The 20536-nt window shown below is 43.3% G+C and overlaps 1 protein-coding gene across 1 annotated transcript in view; it reads right to left on the bottom strand.

The window, feature by feature from the left end:
• The window catches only part of GLI3 (GLI family zinc finger 3), a 408823-nt gene that overhangs the window by 90546 nt on the left and 297741 nt on the right, over nucleotides 1-20536 (bottom strand). The window contains exon 7 of the mRNA XM_078688198.1: nucleotides 12118-12319. Coding sequence (XP_078544324.1) covers nucleotides 12118-12319 — 202 coding nt within the window. The remainder of the gene's footprint in view (nucleotides 1-12117; nucleotides 12320-20536) is intronic.

Genomic DNA, 20536 nt, shown 5'->3' with positions numbered 1-20536 from the left:
TCATTTGTTGGTGAGTCCGCTGTCCAGGATGATGCAGAGGTTGTGAGCATGGTCTTTCGGAGTGGGTGCAGGGCTGAGTTGGATGGCCACCAGGTGTTGTTCCAGAGAGTGGTGTGTCTGCCGAAGATCAGCATTTCAGTCTTGTCCACGTTTAGCTTCAGACAGTTGTCCTTCATTCAGGCTGAGACGCTCCTCATGCAGTTGTGGAAGTTGGCTTTCGTTGTGGTGGGGTCTGCTGAAAGCGAGAGGACGAGCTGAGGGTCTTCGGCATAGGAGATGATGTTGATTTCGTGGGGTCTGCCGATGTCTGCTAACGGTGTCATGTAGATGTTGAAGAGGGTAGGACTGAGGTCTGAATGATGAACCTTGAGGACGCCGCAGATAGTGCTCTTGGGCTGTGATGTGAAAGGAGGGAGGAGGCGGCTCTGGGTGCACCCCTTGAGGAGTGATGTTATCCATCTGAGAGCCTCTTCTTTGATTCCGATCTGGTGTAATCGGCAGATGAGTGTGTGGTGGGATAATGTGTTGAAGGCTGGGGGGAGGTTGAGAAGGATAAGGGCGGCTGATTCTCCTCTCTCAAGTAGTGTGGATGCTGTCCGTTGCGGCGATCAGGGCTGTCTTTGACTGTGTTTGGCTCTGACAGTTGATTGGGAGGGGTGGAGTAGGTTGTTTCTCTACAAGTGTTCTGTGAGTTGGAAGCTGATGGCCTTTTCCAGGATTTTGGCCGGAAATGGGAGTAGTGAGATTGGGCGGTAGTCTGGAGATCCGTGGGTTTTGTAGTGTGTTTCTTGAGAAGGGGTCTGAGCGCTGCCTGTTTCCATGCATTGTAAAAGGTGGCTGTGGTGATGGAGGTGTTGAGGATGGTGGTAAGCTGGTAACTGATCTCAGCACTTCTGAGGCTGAAGATTCTGTGAGGGCATGGGTCGGTGGGTGCTCTAAGTGGCTGTAGTTCCTGGTGTACTGAGTTGTTCCCATGAGGTGAGTCAGTGGTCATCAGCTGTATTCATGGGAGTGAGGATGTTGATGCTGAGGAGGTTGGTGGACTGGGTATCAACATTTCTGTAGATGGTGGCAATCTTGTTATGGACGTAGTCTGCCAGGGTGTGGCAGAGCTCCTGTGTAGTGTAGTGGGGATCAAGCTTTCGGTGGCCGGGGAGCAGGTGAACTCTCTGATGATGGTGAAGAGTTCTTTGGTCAGGTTGGCGCAGGCCTCGATGCAGTGTTTTAGGGCCTCCTTTTTTGTGACTTTGAGTTGGTGATGGTAGCTGATAAGGGCGGACTTGAAAGTGGCATGGTCGATGTTGTTTCTGCTGGTGCACAATATTATTTCCAGTTGTTTGCATCTTTCTTTTCGCTGTGCTGAGTTCCAGGGTGTACCAACAGGCTGGTTTGGTGGGGTCTGTGTGTTCTGGTGGGTTTGGTGGGAGCAACTTTGTCAGCCACTCTGGTGATACATGCGCTGAAGATCTCTACTGCTTGATCCAGGCTTGTGGGGACGTCAGACTGGGAGCTGCTGAGGGCGTCGGTCCATTGGTGCTGCGTGACATTGGTCCAGCTGCGGAAGAGGGTGTTGTGGTGACTGGACTGATCGGACCAGATGAGTTCAGAAGTGCGGCTGTATCTGACTCTGTTGTTGGATGTGAAGATGGTGTCCAGGGTTTGTCCTGCTCTGTGCGTGGGGTCTGAGACCAGCTGTGTGAAGCTGATGTTGTTCATTCATTCCAGGTCAGTAGAGTTGGTGTTGGTGGGGACGTCCAAGTGGAAATTGAGGTCTCCCAGGAAAAAGTAGAGTTCGGATTCGATGGGGAGTTGGGTGATGAATTCTGTGATGGCGTCGGTGAGGCCAGTATGTGGTCCAGGCAGTCTGTATGCGAGGGTGCCTCTGATGTTGGTTTTGTTGTTGGTATGGTGTTGGAAGTTCAGGAATTCCATGATCAGCTTGGTTTCATCTTCTGCGGTAGTGCAGATGATGGATTTCTTGTGTACAATGGCAATGCCACCTCTGTGGTTGTTGGTGTGGTCGCAGTGCTTCAACTTGTAGCCATTGAGTGTTGTGATGGCAATATCAGTGGGCCAAGATTCTGGCGATGGGCACAGTCCAGGCGTGGATGGACACAGACAGGCTTGTCATTGGAGAACCTTCGGCGTGCTGGTGGTGCTGCCATGCAGCATCCACCATAAAAAGTCCTGGCAGGTGCTAGCCGGGATGGCGAGGAGTGGGAAAAGGCCTGCGGGAACTGGAGCCTATGGGACAAGGCAGGGCTACGAGGTGATCGAGCGGCGGGAAAGGCAAGTGATCAATAAACGGGGAAGTGCAACCAACCCCAGTAAAAAGATTACCCCGATAACAAGTGCCCAAAACAACAGTAAGAACCCAAATTAAACAATAATACACTATAATAACAACCTACATTTAAATAAATAAACTAACTTAGGAGACGCTAAAGCCTAGGGAGAGGGACTACCTAAGGCGATGAACTAAGCGTTACCCCTGACAGCAGGGGGAGGTGACTTGATGCTGCAGGGAGTAACAGAACAGAGAAGACCAGACGCATTAATAGGGACCCAAGGCGACTGCTGCACCGGTGGAGAGGGGAGCAATGTGAAGACCGAGAGGTCAAGTGTTGCTCAAAAAGGCAGCGCAGCTGATAATGTCCACTGTTATCAGGGGTCACTGGTTATGTAAGATGGAACTAACAGTGCTGTATCACTGCGTGAGAAGCTGCATAATATCATTTGCATACTTTTGGAATTTAGGGAATTTAAAACAACTAGGCCCCTCCAGATCTCCTCAGAACAATCATTTAATGTTAAAGATAGATTTACAAGTCATGAAACTATCTTTCAAAGTGGTGCCACAATCCAACACAGTAACGCATTTTTAACATCCCTAGAAAATTGTTAAGGCATTTTAAATGTATTTCTGGTCTAGGACAATTTTTGAATCTCTTATGTCTTTTTTGATACTGAAGTGGTATCGAGAGCAGCCTAAGAAAACATTAGAATACAGGACATAACTATGTGGTTCTTCGCTCTCCCCAGTTTGGAAACAAGAACACTGTCATATGCCATAGAAGTATTAAACATATCTAAAACAACTAACTTAATGTTATGTTAAAGGAGTTCAAATCCTGAAACTCTCCCCCCCTGCCCCCACCTTCTCTGCTGTGGAAGATTCATTCACACATTTCCTGACTTGAGAACCAATGTCTTTAGAGCGAAGAGGCAGTAAACTTGCTTGCAAGCAGAAGACACAAAACAGTGAGTACAGAAATGGCCTACCTTACAGTACGAGAAATGCGAGTATTGACAGGTTCTGAACAGAGTTGACAAACCATTTCAAAAGCATAATATAAAACGAAAGCAAAGGCTACTGAAAGAGAAATCACGTGCGAATTCAAATGTGGCAGATACACTTGGCTATTTATCGTGCACAATGTTTATTCTAGCGAATCATATAAAGCAGGGAATGGATCTGGGCTGTTGTGAAGACAATATTATGTTAAGCCGATGTCCTCTAAAACATTCCTTAATGGTATGGAAGGTGTTCCTCTGCACACATAAACCGTGATTGAAAATCCTCATAGGCAATTTACTCAGTATGTTTAAGCTTGCCTATGAAGCAATCTGATTCGGCAATGCCAGAGCTCAGCGCGCTCGCTCAGTTGTGAGCTATTAGAGCCAATGCTCAGTGAACTGTACAACTATGGATTGGAACAGGATTACCAGGACTTTCCTCCTCTAGGTCTCTGCTGTTCATACTGTAAGTCAAAAGAGACCAAATACCACTACTACCTCACAGGCATGTTTCACATTTTGGTGAATGCAATTGAAGACCTTAAAACATGCAAGGTTAAATTAGGTAGGATATGGTATGACCCAATGGCACTTTTTCCAGGGTCTCAATAAGAATGAAGCATCTGACAGCAAATAATACATGCATATGTTCGGTGTTCATATAACAGAATATTTGAGTTTAGTTTGTTGCTTAAGGACTGAAGCACATTGTTTTTTTCTATAAGCAAGTGTGACTTGGAAATACATAACAACTGCTTAAGCTGGGTTGATTTAGGCTTAACTTTAAAAGTTCGGGCAAGGCAGAGAAAGGTATGCAGGTGTTTGTGAATCCATCTTAACTTATGAATTTGTTCTTGTGTGTGTTGCCATAATATGTAATGATCACACCCCTGGGAAGACATAGGTGTCACGGGTGAGAAAAACATGCACATCCTGTGAGATTTACACAGTAGTAAGGGACATTTGTGCACATGAAAATCTGCAGAACCAGATTTTGTGCATCATAATTCAAATTATACATAGTTTAAATTTCTTCCAAACTTTGTGTGAATCAGGACCACGGCTATTTGCTTGGGAAAATGTTAGGTCATGAACTGAGTTCATTAGTTTTAATTGTCATGAACTTATACCAGCCACCAAGGAGCCTCATCTCTGGTGTGTGTTGAGCTAAGATTTGGATACTTTAAGTCTTATTGAATCTGTTGGAGTCCATTTTCTGTTTCACTGTTCGAGGGCCCTGACAAATGTTGATCGTGCCAGATTGTCAGAGGCATATGTGCCTTTTTTCTAATGCTCCTATGCAGCTATTTGGTTCACAAGTGAACCTGAAAACTTTCCTACCTACACTAACTCAATTTGCTGTAGTGTGGTGAATCTGTTAAATCACTCTTGCATTTTTTTTTAACTTTAGATCTGCTTATTGTGTTTTAATAAGCATTACAACACATTTGCAAATGAAAGAGCAACCAATAGGCATCAGCAAAGCAGTAGTAACACATACAAAAGGATATGCAGGTAAAACATTAAAGTTTCACCAAGTCCCAGGTAAGGAGAAGGCCCATGGTTTGCTAATTTGCTCCCGGTAAAAAAGACCAGGAGAGCCAAAGGGGTAGACACCGCTGTTTGTTTTCTTGTTGGAACATGCCTGTTTGAGGAATTAAACTAGGAAACAAACTGGGATGGAAAGGAGAAGGGCAGCGGGAGGATGAGGGGATCTCTAGGAGAACTTCCTTAGCTGCAAAAGTGCAAGAAGGGGGGCTAACCACAGGGTGAATTAACGCTACCAGCCCCCAGAGGGCGTTTGAGGGGAAACTCTCCCTTACCCCGGTGTGTCAAACAGGTGGAGAAAGCGCAGTCTGGGGGGTTGGAAGCATAAGTACTCTAAACGGGACATGTAGTCAATAAGAGATGTTCAGAGGAGCAAGAACCTTTTATCTGTGAGGGACAATAAGTGATGCATTTTACACAAACATCACCTCTACTATGCTAAATAATGTCATTTTCTCTATCTTCCTGCAGCCTGTCTTGCGTAATGTGTAAATTTCTTGCACAACATCATGTCATAAGCCAGGTAACGACTATTTCATGGAGACATTATGTACATAAAAATAGAAATAGTCTACTCCTGCAGTGTCCACAAACACAATGTACTGAATACTTGCATGATGACTGGTTAACACAGCGCTACATTTATAAAAGGCGACGGCAAAGAGGGTAGTCCTTGTCAAAAAGGATGGCACGCTGGCTGGAGGGCTTGACAGCAAAATTCCTAAAAGTTTTTCAGTAAAAACCTAGCACCACTCATGACAAATAAATAATACCTACACTTAGACACAAACCTACGTAGATGCATGCACACACACACACACAAACATGAGATTCCAATTTAATTTCTAAGCATGATGCTAATTTAAACGCTTTGTGACTTTTACATATATCTACTTTCTGAACATGTGTAAATCATGTATCATTTATGTGTAATAGTAACATACATTAATACATTTCTGACATACATTTGATTCATCAACTGTGTGCAAACTAATTGTATTGCACACTGTGCCCTGTACATATTGTATAGAAACTAGTGGTTTACAACTAAACTTTTTTGCTTTTCTCTAAACTTTTTTACAATAAAATGTAAATGTCTTCCAGTACTACGGGAAGACACTGAAAATGCACAGTTTGGGACACTTTCCAAAAACCTTTCCACCATTTACAATTGGAACTTTCGGATATAGGTTAGGTGCTGGTGCAGAAGTGCCAAGTGCATTGCAATGTCCTTATGAATACCAACAAAGATGAAACTCTTTGGGTGTTGACTTAATTTCTATTCGATGTCCCCTGCCGCTCCTTCGACATTCTCCGTGGCAATGCCCACTTGTCTTATTCAAATTCTGATCTGTGTGTATTTAAGGATAACATGTGTTGTGCAACCTACATATGTTCGAATCAAGCATGCATTAAGCATGTTTCATAGTCTGTACGCTCCCCATAATGAACACATGCACACACTAAGACTAATTCAAGAAATAGGTTACACTTAACATATGAAAAAAGCAGTGTGCATCAGCCCCAGTATCTTTCAACCGGCCGCAAAAATTAGAAGCGAAAAGTTTCCTCTAGCAGTCTCACAGAACGCTACAGGAAGGGGCTGAGCTGGAACGCAATTGGATTGGCGTATCAAGTTGTAACTGACTTTAAGAAAAACAGACATGGCAATCAAAGACAAACTTTGCGGCTAGGCTGTCCGACTACCAAGGTCATCTAGTTTCATGTCACAGCTGGCGAATGTACCATAAAACAGCTGGCATTCAAAGTCAGGGAAATTGTTTCCAGTTTCTCTTCCTTTCCAACTCAGGCCCTTTCTCCCCTGGGCGTGTAGTTAACGCTGCTTATTTCTTACACACCGTTCGTACAGCTGAAGACTAGCGTGAGACATACTTCGAAATGAAGAAAAGAGGGGTATGCAAATTTGCGTGAAGAGGCTGGCATCGCCACTAGAGGCCTGGAGGGCTCTGAGGTCAGGTCGATCATATGTAAGCTGCATGGGGCAAAAGGTAGAGTGCTTCATCCTGGATGTATGGGGGCAATCACCAGCACACTCAAATAACTGCTAACATCTGTTGGTTGAGCTTGACAAAAGAACCATGTTTCTTGGAGAAGGACAGCTCTGACTTTACAGAACAAGCTGGGGTTACAACTGGAGTCTATAATCGAATAGCAGAAATACACAAAGGAATACCCAGCACGTAGCAGGTTAAGGTACTCCACCAAGCAAAGAAGAACCATAAAAGTGATAATGTTAGAGTTAAAAAGGCACACAAAGCTTACACCAACAATGTTTTTTTAAACACAGGAACTGACGTGCACATCTGGGTGGATTTCAGCATCGCCTTTTGTTTTTCAATTAATACACGGTTTCAACTTGTAAAACGTGTATGAGAAAAAAAGCAAATAGTATGTTTCTTATCATAGTTGCCGAGCAGTCAATCCTCAATCTATTCCTAATTTTTAAGTGAATTGGCATTCAATTAACACAAAGAAAGAAGGCACAATTGTGGACACAACCACTAGATGGCTGAATAATGCACCGAACGTGAATCCAGAAAAAATTCAAGCTTCGAAACGAAATATTCTAAAACCCCAAACTAGTTTTAATGTATGGCATGAGAAGGTACACTTAGCCAAGAGGCAAAAGAGAGTTGGGAAGCTGAGTTTACTAATACATGCCCTGAATAGAAAGTGTCAGAACATATTTTCTGTGCGATAAGTAGAGGCAGCACTTGGCATGTATGCCCCAAACCCTGGACAAGGATAGCATACTTCCATGGGATGAGGTCATGTGCTTACAGAAAAGGAGGTGGGAGCCAACTAAGCCCCTGCAAACTGCAGATGAGCCACATTTATTGTACCCTACAAGGTGTGGATTACACAACAGAGGCTTGACATGTTTAAGGCATAAATCAGGGTCTTTCGCTTAGGTTGAAAAAACACTTCCACAACTACCTTATGAAACAGAATGAATAGTAAAATAATGAGACTGAGGTCTAGGATTGAATGACGTGTAGGAAGCAGGCATATTATCTCCGCTCAAATTGCTGTTTAAGGATATGGCTTAACATTTGAAGATGGCACAGCTGCAGTGCCCTTCAGGAGGTTTCTAGCTTATACATCTACCGTTTTTAATGTCTTTTGTCAGTCCATGCTTCTGTGTAGATGTATTAGTAAAGCTAGCAGGACTGCTTAGTACATTTTGTTCAACGACAGTGATCTTATCCTCCCCACAATGTAAGAATCTCTCATTTCCTCCTTCGGGGCAATTTTAAGAGCTTCTCTCTGAATTTTTCATGAGCAAAATCTCTGATATCATTGCCAATTACACTAATGCTTCCACTGCTTATCTGCCTTCTGTGTTCTTCCCTCACTCATCACTTGCCCCATGTCCTGTGATTACTCCCATCCCTACCTATGTCGCACTTACTCCTCCCTCACCCATTTCTTCCCTCACTCATCTCGCCATGAACTCTCGTCTTGCACTAATGCTCTAGCTACTCTGCTTCCCTTTCTCAAGCCTAAATGTCCACTAAATCCTTGCAACTCCATCACCAGTAACATGACCAATACTATTCTGCTCTTGCTTAAGCAACATTGCAATGCCTTTATTTTTTATACTACTTTTCCCTCTGATTAGAGGTCAGCTCTCAAGGTCTCCCTTCTAAAAAAAATCCTCTGTGGACCCATCTGTCTTTATTAATTATCATGCCGTTTTACTTATTCTCTGCCTTACCTCAATGACCTCCTCTATTCATCCTTGGAATCCCACTCTCTTTTGGGTCTTTCTCAATTTGTTTTTTTATCTCTTCTACAACATGGAAGCTGCTCTTCTTGAAGTTGCTGGTGACCTTCGCGTGATCTTAAATCAAGGTGGAAATGCAGCCCTGATTCTACTTTCCTTATCATCTGCCTTCGGCATTGTGTCCCGTTCTCTAGTGATTCATCCTCTCCAACAGATCTCTGGCACTGCTTTGGCCTGGTTTACTTTGTTCATATCCAACTGTTCACAGGCTGTTCGCCTCCCCCTTTTTGTTCCACATTCAAACCTTTTTCATGTGGTGTCCCTGAAAGCCCTTCCTTAAGCCCCATTTTTTCATATTGAGGATCAGGAAGATCAGTCGGATGCTGACCCAGTCGGCCCTGATCCAGGTGGTGATAGCTTTAGTACTGTCACCCCTGGATTATGCTAACTCCATATACTTAGGCCTTCCTCTTTTTCTCAGTAAACGTCTCCAACTGGTTCAAAATCAAGCCGCTAGATTGATCCATCAACAGCCACGTTGGCAATCAGCAAGACCCCTGTTAAAAAAACTCCATTGGCTCCCTATCTCCCAAGGAGTAGCATTCAAAACGGCCTGCATCATTTTCAAGTCTCTTCGCGCCCGCAGTCCCCAATTCATCAATAACCTGTTGCCTAGGTACGTCCCTTCTCGCAATCTCCGGTCCGCCAATCTTCATCTACTGGCCACTCCTTCTTTTAAGCTCCAACGCCAGGGCGGACGCAGGTTCGCGACTCTAGCTTCCAGATTCTGGAATTCCCTTCCCTTGGAAATCCGCTCCTGCACTAATCTCCTGATTTTCAGGAGACAGTTCAAAACCTGGCTATTCACTCAGGCCCATGTATAATCTTCCGATCGCTCGGGCATCTGCTAGTTAGCGCCATGAAACCTCTGGGTGTACGTGCGCTCTACAAAAGATTGTTAACATAACATAACATCCTTGTGGGCCAACTAAATAAACCTCACGGTCTCCAGCTCATATCCTAAACAGATAATACTCAAATTCTTCTTAGGCTAGCCAGCAACTCAAAGACCAACAGTACTAGTGGCTTCAAACACTGTCTTTCCAGTGTGACCACCTGCCTCAAAATTAATTCAGATAAAACTGAACTCTCACTGGTTGGAGGTACCCCAACCATTTTGTCCTCATGGTAGTGGCCACCTTAAAAAGGCTCCTTACAGCCTCCTCCTTCCACTGTCCACAATCTCTTTGGCACACCTTTCACATTCTGTTCTCATATATCACAGACCTCTGCCCCTTCTTTTGCTATGCTAAGCCTCTCTGGGAAATCCTTCCCCTTCTTCATACTAAGGGGAAGAAAGCAATCATCCAAGCAGTGGTGTTATCTTCCTTGACTTTCTCGGTCTTCCTGCTTATATAACAGATGACAATAATCACTGATGCTGAAGGTGATTAACGTGATAAACTCAGGAATTCCTGGATGGATATGGGGTACAGACCTTATTTTGCTAAGAGCCCAACAAGGACAGAAGTTCATCCCTACTTTGGTACAAACAAGTGAAGAATTCAAGGCCCCAGTTAGAAGGGTAGGTTTTTGAATTGCCTCTTAATGAATATCTAAACCAGTGTCAAGTGTGGCTTTGTGTTTCAACATTGCATGCCATCATGTAATATGAAACCACTCTACCCTTATTAGGAACTTTATAGAGAAAGCTCATTTGTGACCAGTTTTTATTAAGGACAACAACCCTGCCAGTTTGGATCCAAAATGAGAACAAGTTAGATATATTACTCTTCATTGATTTGTTGTTCCTGGTTCTATCAAAGCCCTGTAATGGGAAAAGTTTAATCAAATTGAAGACAAAGAGTAGGGGTTGCATTAATATACTGATGATAAGAGACGAGATTGCATTAATAACTGATTTTGTGTGCTTGGTACCCCAGTAAAGAGACTGAATAAACATTTGCCACATGTTACTAGTTTAGTATAGTTTATTACACACTGTTCATTACTCTCCACATTTCTCCGCACATCTGAACCCAGATGTTATAAGACGAAGCATGATGCACCCATTGAAAGGGGGCGAGAGACCTTCTGGTAAATTATTACAATGCCATCCACCGTACATGAAAAGAAAACTGCAAGTCACTTCAGATTTAAGAGTCCTTATAGCGTGTGAATTGGACAGTTGTATTTTTAGTGCTCGCACCAGTATTGGTACCCAAGCACCATACAAACCTTGTGACAGATGCATGGTAGCACTTTATTGTCATGTGGATTGTGAAATGATTTTCTTTCTCGAAATGAAGGTTCAGCAGGCACGTCAATCAATTATTTGGAGTGATAACCAACAGAACTTGAGATAGGTGCAGGCTAGCAATTAGTTGGACAATCTATATTTTAGTATACATTGAAAAAAAACAAATCTTTCTTTTCAGGCAGCTAATTATTTGATTAAGCCAACATCACCACAGATGTGCCCTCTTAACATGTTTCACGCATCTTGGAACAAGCGATTTGTATCAGTTGAAGATTCAACTAGCCTTGTATCGAACAATAAAATACTCATTTAGGTGCTTTCGCACTCGCCCGGACAATGCTTCGATTACCTTATTTTTTATACCGGCTACCACTGACAGCCAAGTAGGTCAAACTCCTCAGTGACTTCTAATATCCTACAATTATACTCAGAAGCAATATTATCACATATGTTGATTTTGGTCAAGATTGTTTTTTTTTTATCTCGATTAAAACTGAAACTGTCCATGATATTTTCTGATTAAAGCATACCTCCAAAATTACGATACGCTGACATTAAAACTTTTTTTTAAATGTCATTGTTTCCCTTTTTTTGATTAAAGACATTATACTGTAGTTTCGGAGGGCAATCTTAAAATTGTTTTTTTTCTGCTGCATTGCATTACAAAGGAGTGGTTGGTTGCAGGGAAAAGTGTAATAAAATGAAAAACACAAACGGGGACAAGATGGTAGGCCTGGGCGGTAAATTCCGTTCCGCTCGCGGAATTTGCGGAATTTGGGTAATTTTGCGTTCCACGGAGAAGACGAAATTTCCCAAAATTCTGCGTTCCGCGACTTCGCGAAATTTTTTGCTTGTTCACGTTCTCAAGTGCGTGTTTGCGAGATATTTCAGCCCAAGCACGCAGGCAGTGATTGCAAACAGTAAAAAACATTGCGAACAAGCAATTCCGCTTGTTCGCAGAATTTCTGCGTGTTCGCTGAGATTTTATACCGTTTCGCGATTATGCAAATTCCGCCCACCCCTACAAGATGGTCCACTGCTAATACCCCTATGAATCAAACCAATGAGAAGCACAATAAATGGGACAGGGCAGAAGGAATGTTTATGTTGTAAAAATGATTTTTATCAATAACTGTTTTTTTGATGGAGAACATGACCTGCAACCATTAAACATTTGCCAAGTAATCATCTGCCAAAAGGTTTTATTTTCCCCATGAAATGTAACATTGTTTTAAAAATGGTTGCAAATTATCCAAAAGCCTACCTGATCGCACTTGCCGATAAGTGGCCGTAGGAGCCACTGGCCGAGGAGCTGCTGCGAGAGGAATTGAGAAGAGTGACCAGGGAGTTTGGAGATGTCCGAATCATCGTCTGGAGGTCGAAACTGTGATCGGAGAGAGGCGATATGGAGAGGGTCCGTTTTCGACTTGGCCTGGCTGACAACCGAGGACTGGGGAACCTGGAACCTGTCAAGCAAAGAGAACATGGTCAAAGGCCGGCCGCAACAAGAACCAAATTATTTATCGACAAAGACGGGCAGCGACAAACCCATAACTGCCTGCGACATAGGCCTTCACTCCCCACCTGTGATCTACTGACTACAATTGAAGAAAATTAGGAAGAAAAATGTGTCTTCCAGCCGCTTACCTCAGGGGAGCTCTGTTTATTAATGTGCACACGAAATGATAAATGGCTAAACAAAAGGAAAAGACTTCTGTGTATTACCCCACTCATTTCACGTGATTTATGAATCTGACGGCTGCTTAGACATTCACATCATTAATTCACTACAGGCAGAGAAAGAGCGGTTCAGGCTGGAGCTACCAACAAACGCAAGCCCTCCCTGCCAAACGCGCGCAGCCGAAAATAAACTTTTCAAATATCAAGTTGGGATGGAGATCTTGGCTCTCTGACATGAATCACCTCATTTATTAAACAGTGAAGCACGGATGAACTCAGTATAAACACCAACACACAGGTCCCCGCCATCTGCGCAGATTTTAATGCTAACACTCACACTTTGCTTAGAGGCTTTCATTTTTTTAGAAAATCACATGCTCTGTGGATGCTTCTGCATTAAGCCAATAATTTTTGGGGGGAAATCTTTTTATTTTAACAATGCTTGTAAGACCAAATGGTACAATGCCATGTACAAATAGCACATTAGGGAACAATACAGACATCATTCAGGCGTTACACATCAGGGAATCATAAGTGTCTTTCATCCATATAATTAGACTATATCTCCACCTGGGCACCCGCCTCTCTGTATTTGCGCCGTGGCCCCCACATTTTCTTCCATTTTTTCGAACCCCCCTGCTTTTATATACCGTTTCTTCCACTCTCTGACAACAATCTAGGTCCCACTGCCAATCCTCCCACAATAATTTTGTAGTAAAAATATTCATAAATATATTAGAATTGTGGGATTATGGGGCTGCTACTGTAGACAATGTAACGGCAGAGAACACGCTATAGCTTGTAAAAGTCTTCTGCTCTAAAATGTTATATTTTGTCTTTAGGCTTGTTCCTGTTTAAATTAGAAACGTCTACCCTCAGTGGAAGGAATGCTCTAATACATCACAATCCCTCACCTGCGACTCTGGCCTATATATAACTTGGGGAGAGGATCTGTAATGACTAATACAGGCCTTAACTGCGGCCTATTATACTATAAGAAATATATGGGGGAAAAATCAGCATCTCATATGAACTAGTTCTGTTGGACGGTATCATTAACTATACTAAATTAACTCCCACTCCCTACTTAGGATGCCCCATGACATCACAAGTGACATTACAAATTATATCACTTGGACATGCCCAGGAGGCCATGCATTGTGTCCTGCCATGCCAGTATGATATACCACTGCCCCATTCTGTTTTCTTTTTCATTTTGTTCTGTAATCTTCAGATCCAAAGTGAAGTCCACATATGCTGTTAATATATTTGCATGCCAGGCAGTTCTAGTTAGTTTAACTTCGAGCTAAAAATCTGAATCTGACATTGTGTTGCCTTTAAGGGAATGCTGCACAATTTCCTGCTGTATTAGATTGAATATTGCAGAGTGCCTTTATATTAGAATGATATGTCACTTATTGAAGGTTTCTCATGTTGTCCTTAATGTTTCATTTCTTTGGTTTGATATTGCCCTATTTGTATCTGGTCCAAAAGCTGCACCCTTATCAGTGGCTCTGAGTGCTACCAGATATTTAGCATATGTTGTGTGCAAGCTTCCTTGAGACAGATTCAATTCATGTCGTGCTCCAAATACAATATAGAGAGGAGAGGGACGGATTTGCAAATATTTTAGTATAGGCCTGTGTTACTTACCCTTGTAGTACTCCCAGCGTAGCCTTAAATTGCAAATGTAAGCGTGGAGTATTGTTGGATTAACTCCTAGAATTCAGGTGTAGGGAAGGAGTACTACAACACTAAGTTACAGCAAAATCTTTGGGAATCAGGCGTAGTGTTTGATAGTGGGGTGTTTTGAAAACTCAGTTATGCATGTCCTTTGGTGTACCTTTACCGATCCTGCATAGGCATTAGCTGCATGGACTTTGCTTTCTTCATGCTCCATGTTCCATAAACTTTATTTGTTTCTACACACTGATTCAATCAATAACGCTGTTCACTGTTGAAACGTTAGGCTACTTAGCACTTTGCCTGTCCAGCGCCGGGACACTTTTTGGGTAGCTGTCGCGCTTAATAAGCTTAATAAATAAATAAATAAATTCATCTAACAGCTATTTTTCCAAACCTAGCTTGCACTCTATACTTGCTTGATAGGGCTTACTAAATCCAGAACCGCAATATGAGGCGAGTGCAATTTGGACCTGTGCAAATCGACATATTATATTTACTTATGGAATTAAGTTGAGTACATCTAATCTTAAATATGCCATTATATTGTGCTTTCCATTGCCCACCGCAAGGTCTAAAGATCTTTCAAGATGGTTAAATAAGTTCCTACTCCTTTTGATATGCACGGTTGTTACATGGTTATGTTTACAAAGGTTTATATTTACACATGTGAGAATCACTAGCTAACATTTATTTCTTTTGACTCCATGGAGAAACTCCTTCACCTACACCCAACATCTACTATTGACAAGTGAGCCTCTGTTAGACTTTGCATCTTTAGGTGTGGTTTCCCCTTAAGTTTTGCTTTCTGATCTCCTGTTTTGACTGTGTGCTGAACTTTGTTTTTGCTGGCTTTAGGACTCTGTGCACTTTTTCTTTTACTGCTGATCAGTGCTAAAGTGCACGTGCTCTGTGTCTAAAATGTAATGGTATTTGGTTTCTCCATAATTGGCATATGTGATTTACTGATAAGTCCCTGGTACAGTGTACTATATGTGCCCAGGACCAAGCACGGCCCGTGCAGGGCGTTATAGCGGGGCGGTGACGTCAGGCGGGGGAGGGTCACGGTGGGGGGTTGTAAAATGCGGGATATGGACCATTACAGGTAAGTACCGAATAAAATAAATAAAACGAATTTCGTTACCTGCGCTGCATCTCAAATTTGATACAGCGCGGGCAACAAATTAAAAAAAAATGTTTTTTTCGGTACTTACCTGTAATGGTCCATATCCCGCATTTTACAACCCCACAGCCTGACCCTCCCCCGCTCGACGTCACTGCCCCGGTATAACGCCCTGCACGGACCGTGCCTGCCCAGGACCAGTAAATTAAATGCTACTAGTGGGACTGCAGCACTGATTTTGTCACCTACACGAGAAGCCCTTTCAAACATGTCTCGGGTCTACCACTGCAGAGCCTGTGTGTGCAGTTTCAATCTGCCATTTCGGGATTGGCAAGCTTACCAGGCAGAAATCTTCCTATTGTATGACAAATAAGGCACCCCTAGGGGAGGCCTTAGGTAGTCCCATTGGCAGGAAGCAGTGTATTTAAGAGGTAGGACACATGCTTTGTGTTGTACATGTCTTGTTAGTGAAAAACTGCTGAATTAATATGTCACTAAAACAAGGACTGTCTCTCACATATATTAGCACTGAAGCTGTCTTGTAACACTTCGAGTGTAAGTTCCAAATGGGAAAATATAGGAAAAGTAAAATTGGTGTCTCTGGACTCACAATTTAAAAACACATATTTTAGTCAAGTCGGTTTTTAAGTTACAGGTCTGAAAATGACACTTTTAGAAAGTTGACTGTTTCTTACTTTAATCATTCTGTGCCTCTTCCTGTCTCTGGAATACACATCTGGGCTGGGTGACAACTGGGCTTTATGCATTCCCTTCAGGCAGTCCCACACAAAGGGAGCTGAGGCATGCCCTGCATATCCTGATCGCCCATCACCAGGCTGCTGGGTCTTCCTGAGTGAGAGGGAGAGGGAAGAGCTGACACTTGCACCTAAATAGGGCTGTGCCTGCACCCATACAAGATTTGCATACCCTCCAGTAGTGTGTCGTGAGCCAGGCCAGGAAAAGGCAGGGTCTTGTGCACTACAAAGACCTTTCTTTGAAGTCTTCCTACTTCAAAACATAAAATAGGTATGAGCACTGGACCTCTGACACCATATACTCAGAAACAAATCTGGAACTGAGGACATTCTGCCTGGAAGAAGAGCTGTTGTGCTTCCAGGAGGGACTACCATTTTGCTGCTTGCTTTACTGTATTGGTCTGCTGCCTGCTGCTTCTTACCTGGGAGTGAAAGGACTGGACTTGACTCTACATTCTGCATCTTCAAAGATTCTCCAAGGGCTTGTTCGGCATGCCTCCTGTTTCTGAAGTCTCAGGGATATCACAGACTTCACCTGCATCTTGCTACCATCACCTGGACTCGTCTGCAGTGGTGTCAAATAAATCCAATCCTGTTCTCTTGGAAGTGAGTGTTTGGTGTTGCAACCCAAGAAACCAATGCATTGACACTGAAGTGTCATTTGGAACCAGCACACTTCTCTGTGATATCGATGCATCAACTCTGCCTGCACCAGAGCTGTGGACACCGATTGCCGACTGGCAATTCAATGACCTTGACTTAAAACAAAGCCCGACTTTGCCGACGCAGCACCTCCAAATCACCTCTGCAGCTACGCACTGTTCCCAACTCTTGACGTATTCCAGACTCTGCAAGTCTTTGCACCAACACATCGCATGCAGCCCAGCGGTTCGACATTGACACCTCGGCCTGATGCACAGCGCTCTAGACACGACCCATCAACAAAGCTGCAAGACCTTGAAAACAACGCATTTCCTTCGACAACGACGCATCCCCTCCTTTGTTCAACACTTCAGCCCCGAGCTTAAACGCATCCAAATGAAGGTCAGTGGGTCTGCATGAGTCCTGTATTTGGCCTGTGCTGAATCGCGGTCGGACTGAACTTTGGGATTTGCCCTAGTCAATAGCGACCACACAGACCCAGTTGGAGCTACTCATTTTTAAGCACCCCATTTTGATTTACTGTTGCAAAATTCATATCTTGAATCATGTATGTTGGATTTTTATCATTTTTGTCTCATTTTACTTCAATAAATATTGGCTATTTTTCTAAACTGATGTGGAGTACTTTTGTGGTTTTGTTACTGTGTGTGTGTGTGCACGAATACTTTACACATTGCCGCATTGGATTAGACCAACTGCTCTGTGCCAAGCTACCAGAGAGTGAGCACAGGTAAACTTTTCATGGGTACAGTCCTTACAAAACAAAAAGGGAAGTGTAGAGGAGTTGATAGAATCACCCTCCAAAACGATGTACATAAACAAAGAGATTCTATCAATGTGTGGCCAAGTATTTTATTGATAGTTTTACAGTGATGAAAATATGGTGAAAGTACTCTCTCTTAGGGTGATAAAGATGAGAGCGTTATGTGCTTTTTAAAATACCCCTCACACACTAAAAAAATCCAGTAGTGTCATGCTTCATCATTGGGGTCTTCCCGTCCCTCTACGGGGCGGGGCGTGCTACGACCTGACCGACTACGCGGGAGCACTGAAGTGGTGACAGGACTATGTGATGGTGCAGGGTGTCAGTGAAAGTGTAGGGACCTAACAATGTATGTGAGTACAAAAAATTAAAAATCCTCTGGCTAGTAGAAAAAAATAATTTATTGGCTTCTCTAGCTGGGGACGTTAAGAAGGCGGTTTTGGGGTTGAGCCGATCGCTACAACCTGGTCTACATGTTTCGTAGGCAGTCCCCTACTGCCTACTCATCAGGACCTTCTACTGGTCCCTACAAAAATGAGCTCAGTTGCTAAGTATTGTCAGCCTGTCTTCCTAAAAACTCACAGTAAAATTCCACTGTAAGTTTATGCTTCAGGGCATGAGCTGGCCCTCGGGAAGCAAAAATTTATCAAAAATAGTGACCCAAATGTGGTCTCTGTAAAGAAAAGGGAAAAAAGGGAGACACAGATATTTACATTTATAGCTGTGAATTTTGCGCTTTCATTGTTGTTTGCGCCACAATTTCACTCATCAAATTCATTCACCCATTACACAAAGAATAGCTTTTAGACTTTATGGACAGAGTGATGGTTCAGTCTGCCATCCCCTGGCTGTCCGTGAATGGTGCCGAACAGTGGACAAAGAACACACAGATGTTCATGGTTGAAACTGCGGTTTGTCACTGCGCTTTCATAGTTGTCTGCGCCATCTTTTCAAATTCTAATAGCCCATTGCCTAAAGCCCTAATGTAAGACTTTATGGACAGAGTGATGGTTCAATCTGCCATCCCCTGCCTGTTCGGGTAAATACCCAGACGTATACATGCCCTTAGTAATTAGGGCTGAATCTATCTCCACATGCACACACCATCGCGACTCAATACATACAACGACATTTCACAGGATTAAAAAATGAGGAACCCGTTCTCTCGTGCTAGTCTTAAGGTTAAGGTCACTGAATCATTAAAATCCCCACAAAACGGGACGCACCCCTGCAATGGAAAAGTAACCATACATACTGTTGTGGCAAATGCGTTGTGCCCCATGAGCTGACAATCGGTAGGAAATCACCGCGGCGCTCTGCAAGAAAGAGAGCCACGCCCTTAGCGTATTTGTGCAAACTGTGCGAGTAGTGGAAAAATGTCTCAAGACCCACTTGTTTTGAGACCTGGGGTAAAGGTCTGTAACTTACTTTGTCCGCATTGTCCCTAAATCTTACTTCTACCAGTCTTGCCGCTCTGCTGAATGCTCGCGTGTTGGAAGCGGTGAATCATTTAAGCTTCCCTGCGCGCTGGTGAAGGGTGTGTCCAAACACTAGCGCGCTAACCCAAAATGGCCGCCCGTAATGGAACGCGGGAGGGTGAAAAAGCGGAAGTCTATCTACTGTGTCTATTGGCCCTGAGATGTTGCCTGCACACTGTAGATATAATTGAAAAATAGATCGTTTTTCACAGTTTGTCACAGCGAAGATTATACTATACTGTTGGTACTCAAATATAGCCTGCACCAAGTAACTCTTAAAAAATAGATCGCTATTCACAAATAATGACAGAGGAGATTATGCTACAGCTAATTGGTGCGAAAGCCATACTATAATAACCAGGTCAATAGTGGTGGACCTAGATTGATATAGCAGTTGCTAGAAAAGGTTATTAGAATTCAGCTAGGAATCTTTACGCAGGTCGATGCCCTGAGTTGGACAAAGATGTAGGGTTATAGGTTGGTTTAGAAGGACATATATGTATTTGTGGGTAGAGACTTGACCCCTGCGTTAAGGTTGGGCACAGTAGTCGTGCACTGTTGGTGCTGTGTTGTAAAGGGGGGGGGGGGTTTCTACATGCCATTAGGGTTGGTAACTTAAAGGGGGCCTCTGTTATTATTTGGCCACAGTTAGGGGTGGTGCCTCAGGGAATGGGGGTCTTGCGGGGTACGGGGGTTCTATAACTGACCCCATGGAATTTCATCGTTCAACCCATTTTTATTGGACTGGACACGAAAAACCCATCTCTGTTCCTTTTCAAGGAGATGCCTTTCGTTGTCGATCTGTTCAATTACAGTCCACAGTATGTCTTCAGGTTTATGACCACTTTCCAGGAAGTGGTTTGTTAATTTGGTACTCGACTTTTTGCACTTGATAGTGCTTTTGTGTTCACCTATTCTTAACTTCACTGCCCTGCTCGTCATGCCAATATATTCGAGTTTGCAGGGACATGTGATGAGGTATACAACGTTGGAACTATTGCAGTTGCTGAATGTTCTTTGTTCCCATGTTGTCCCGTTGTTGAAAGTCAATTTTTTGCTTTTCCTGGTCAGACAGCATACCTTGCATCCGCCGCAGGGGTAATGCCCTTGTACAAAGTTAGGGTTGCCAGTATTGTTCACCCTGTTGGCCTTTGGTCTGGTATGAACCAAAATGTCCCTGACACTCTGTGCTCTTTTGTGCGAGAACATTGGCTTTGGAATTTCTAAGTCCCCACTATTGAGAATCCTCCAGTTCTTGTTAATTATTTTGCTCACCTGATCAGAGTTGGTGTTGTACGTGGTCACACATATGGGTCTCTGCTTTTCCACTTTCTTGACTTTATCCTCCAAGAGGCTTTCTCTGCAATTGTTCCTTGCTCTCTTGTAGGCTTGATCAATGATCTTAGGTGGATAGTTCCTCATTTTCAATTTTTCTTTTAGCTCATCTGATTGGGTTTTAAAATTCTCAACTTCCGTACAGTTCCTGCGGAGTCGCAGAAACTGGCCGTAGGGGAGATTATCCCTCAAGTGTCTCGGGT

Source organism: Lissotriton helveticus, chromosome 4_1 (genome assembly GCF_964261635.1).
Source record: "Lissotriton helveticus chromosome 4_1, aLisHel1.1, whole genome shotgun sequence".
Lineage (NCBI taxonomy): Eukaryota > Metazoa > Chordata > Amphibia > Caudata > Salamandridae > Lissotriton > Lissotriton helveticus.
Note: the sequence above shows the minus strand (reverse complement) of the source record. Positions and strands in the feature narration are given on the sequence as shown.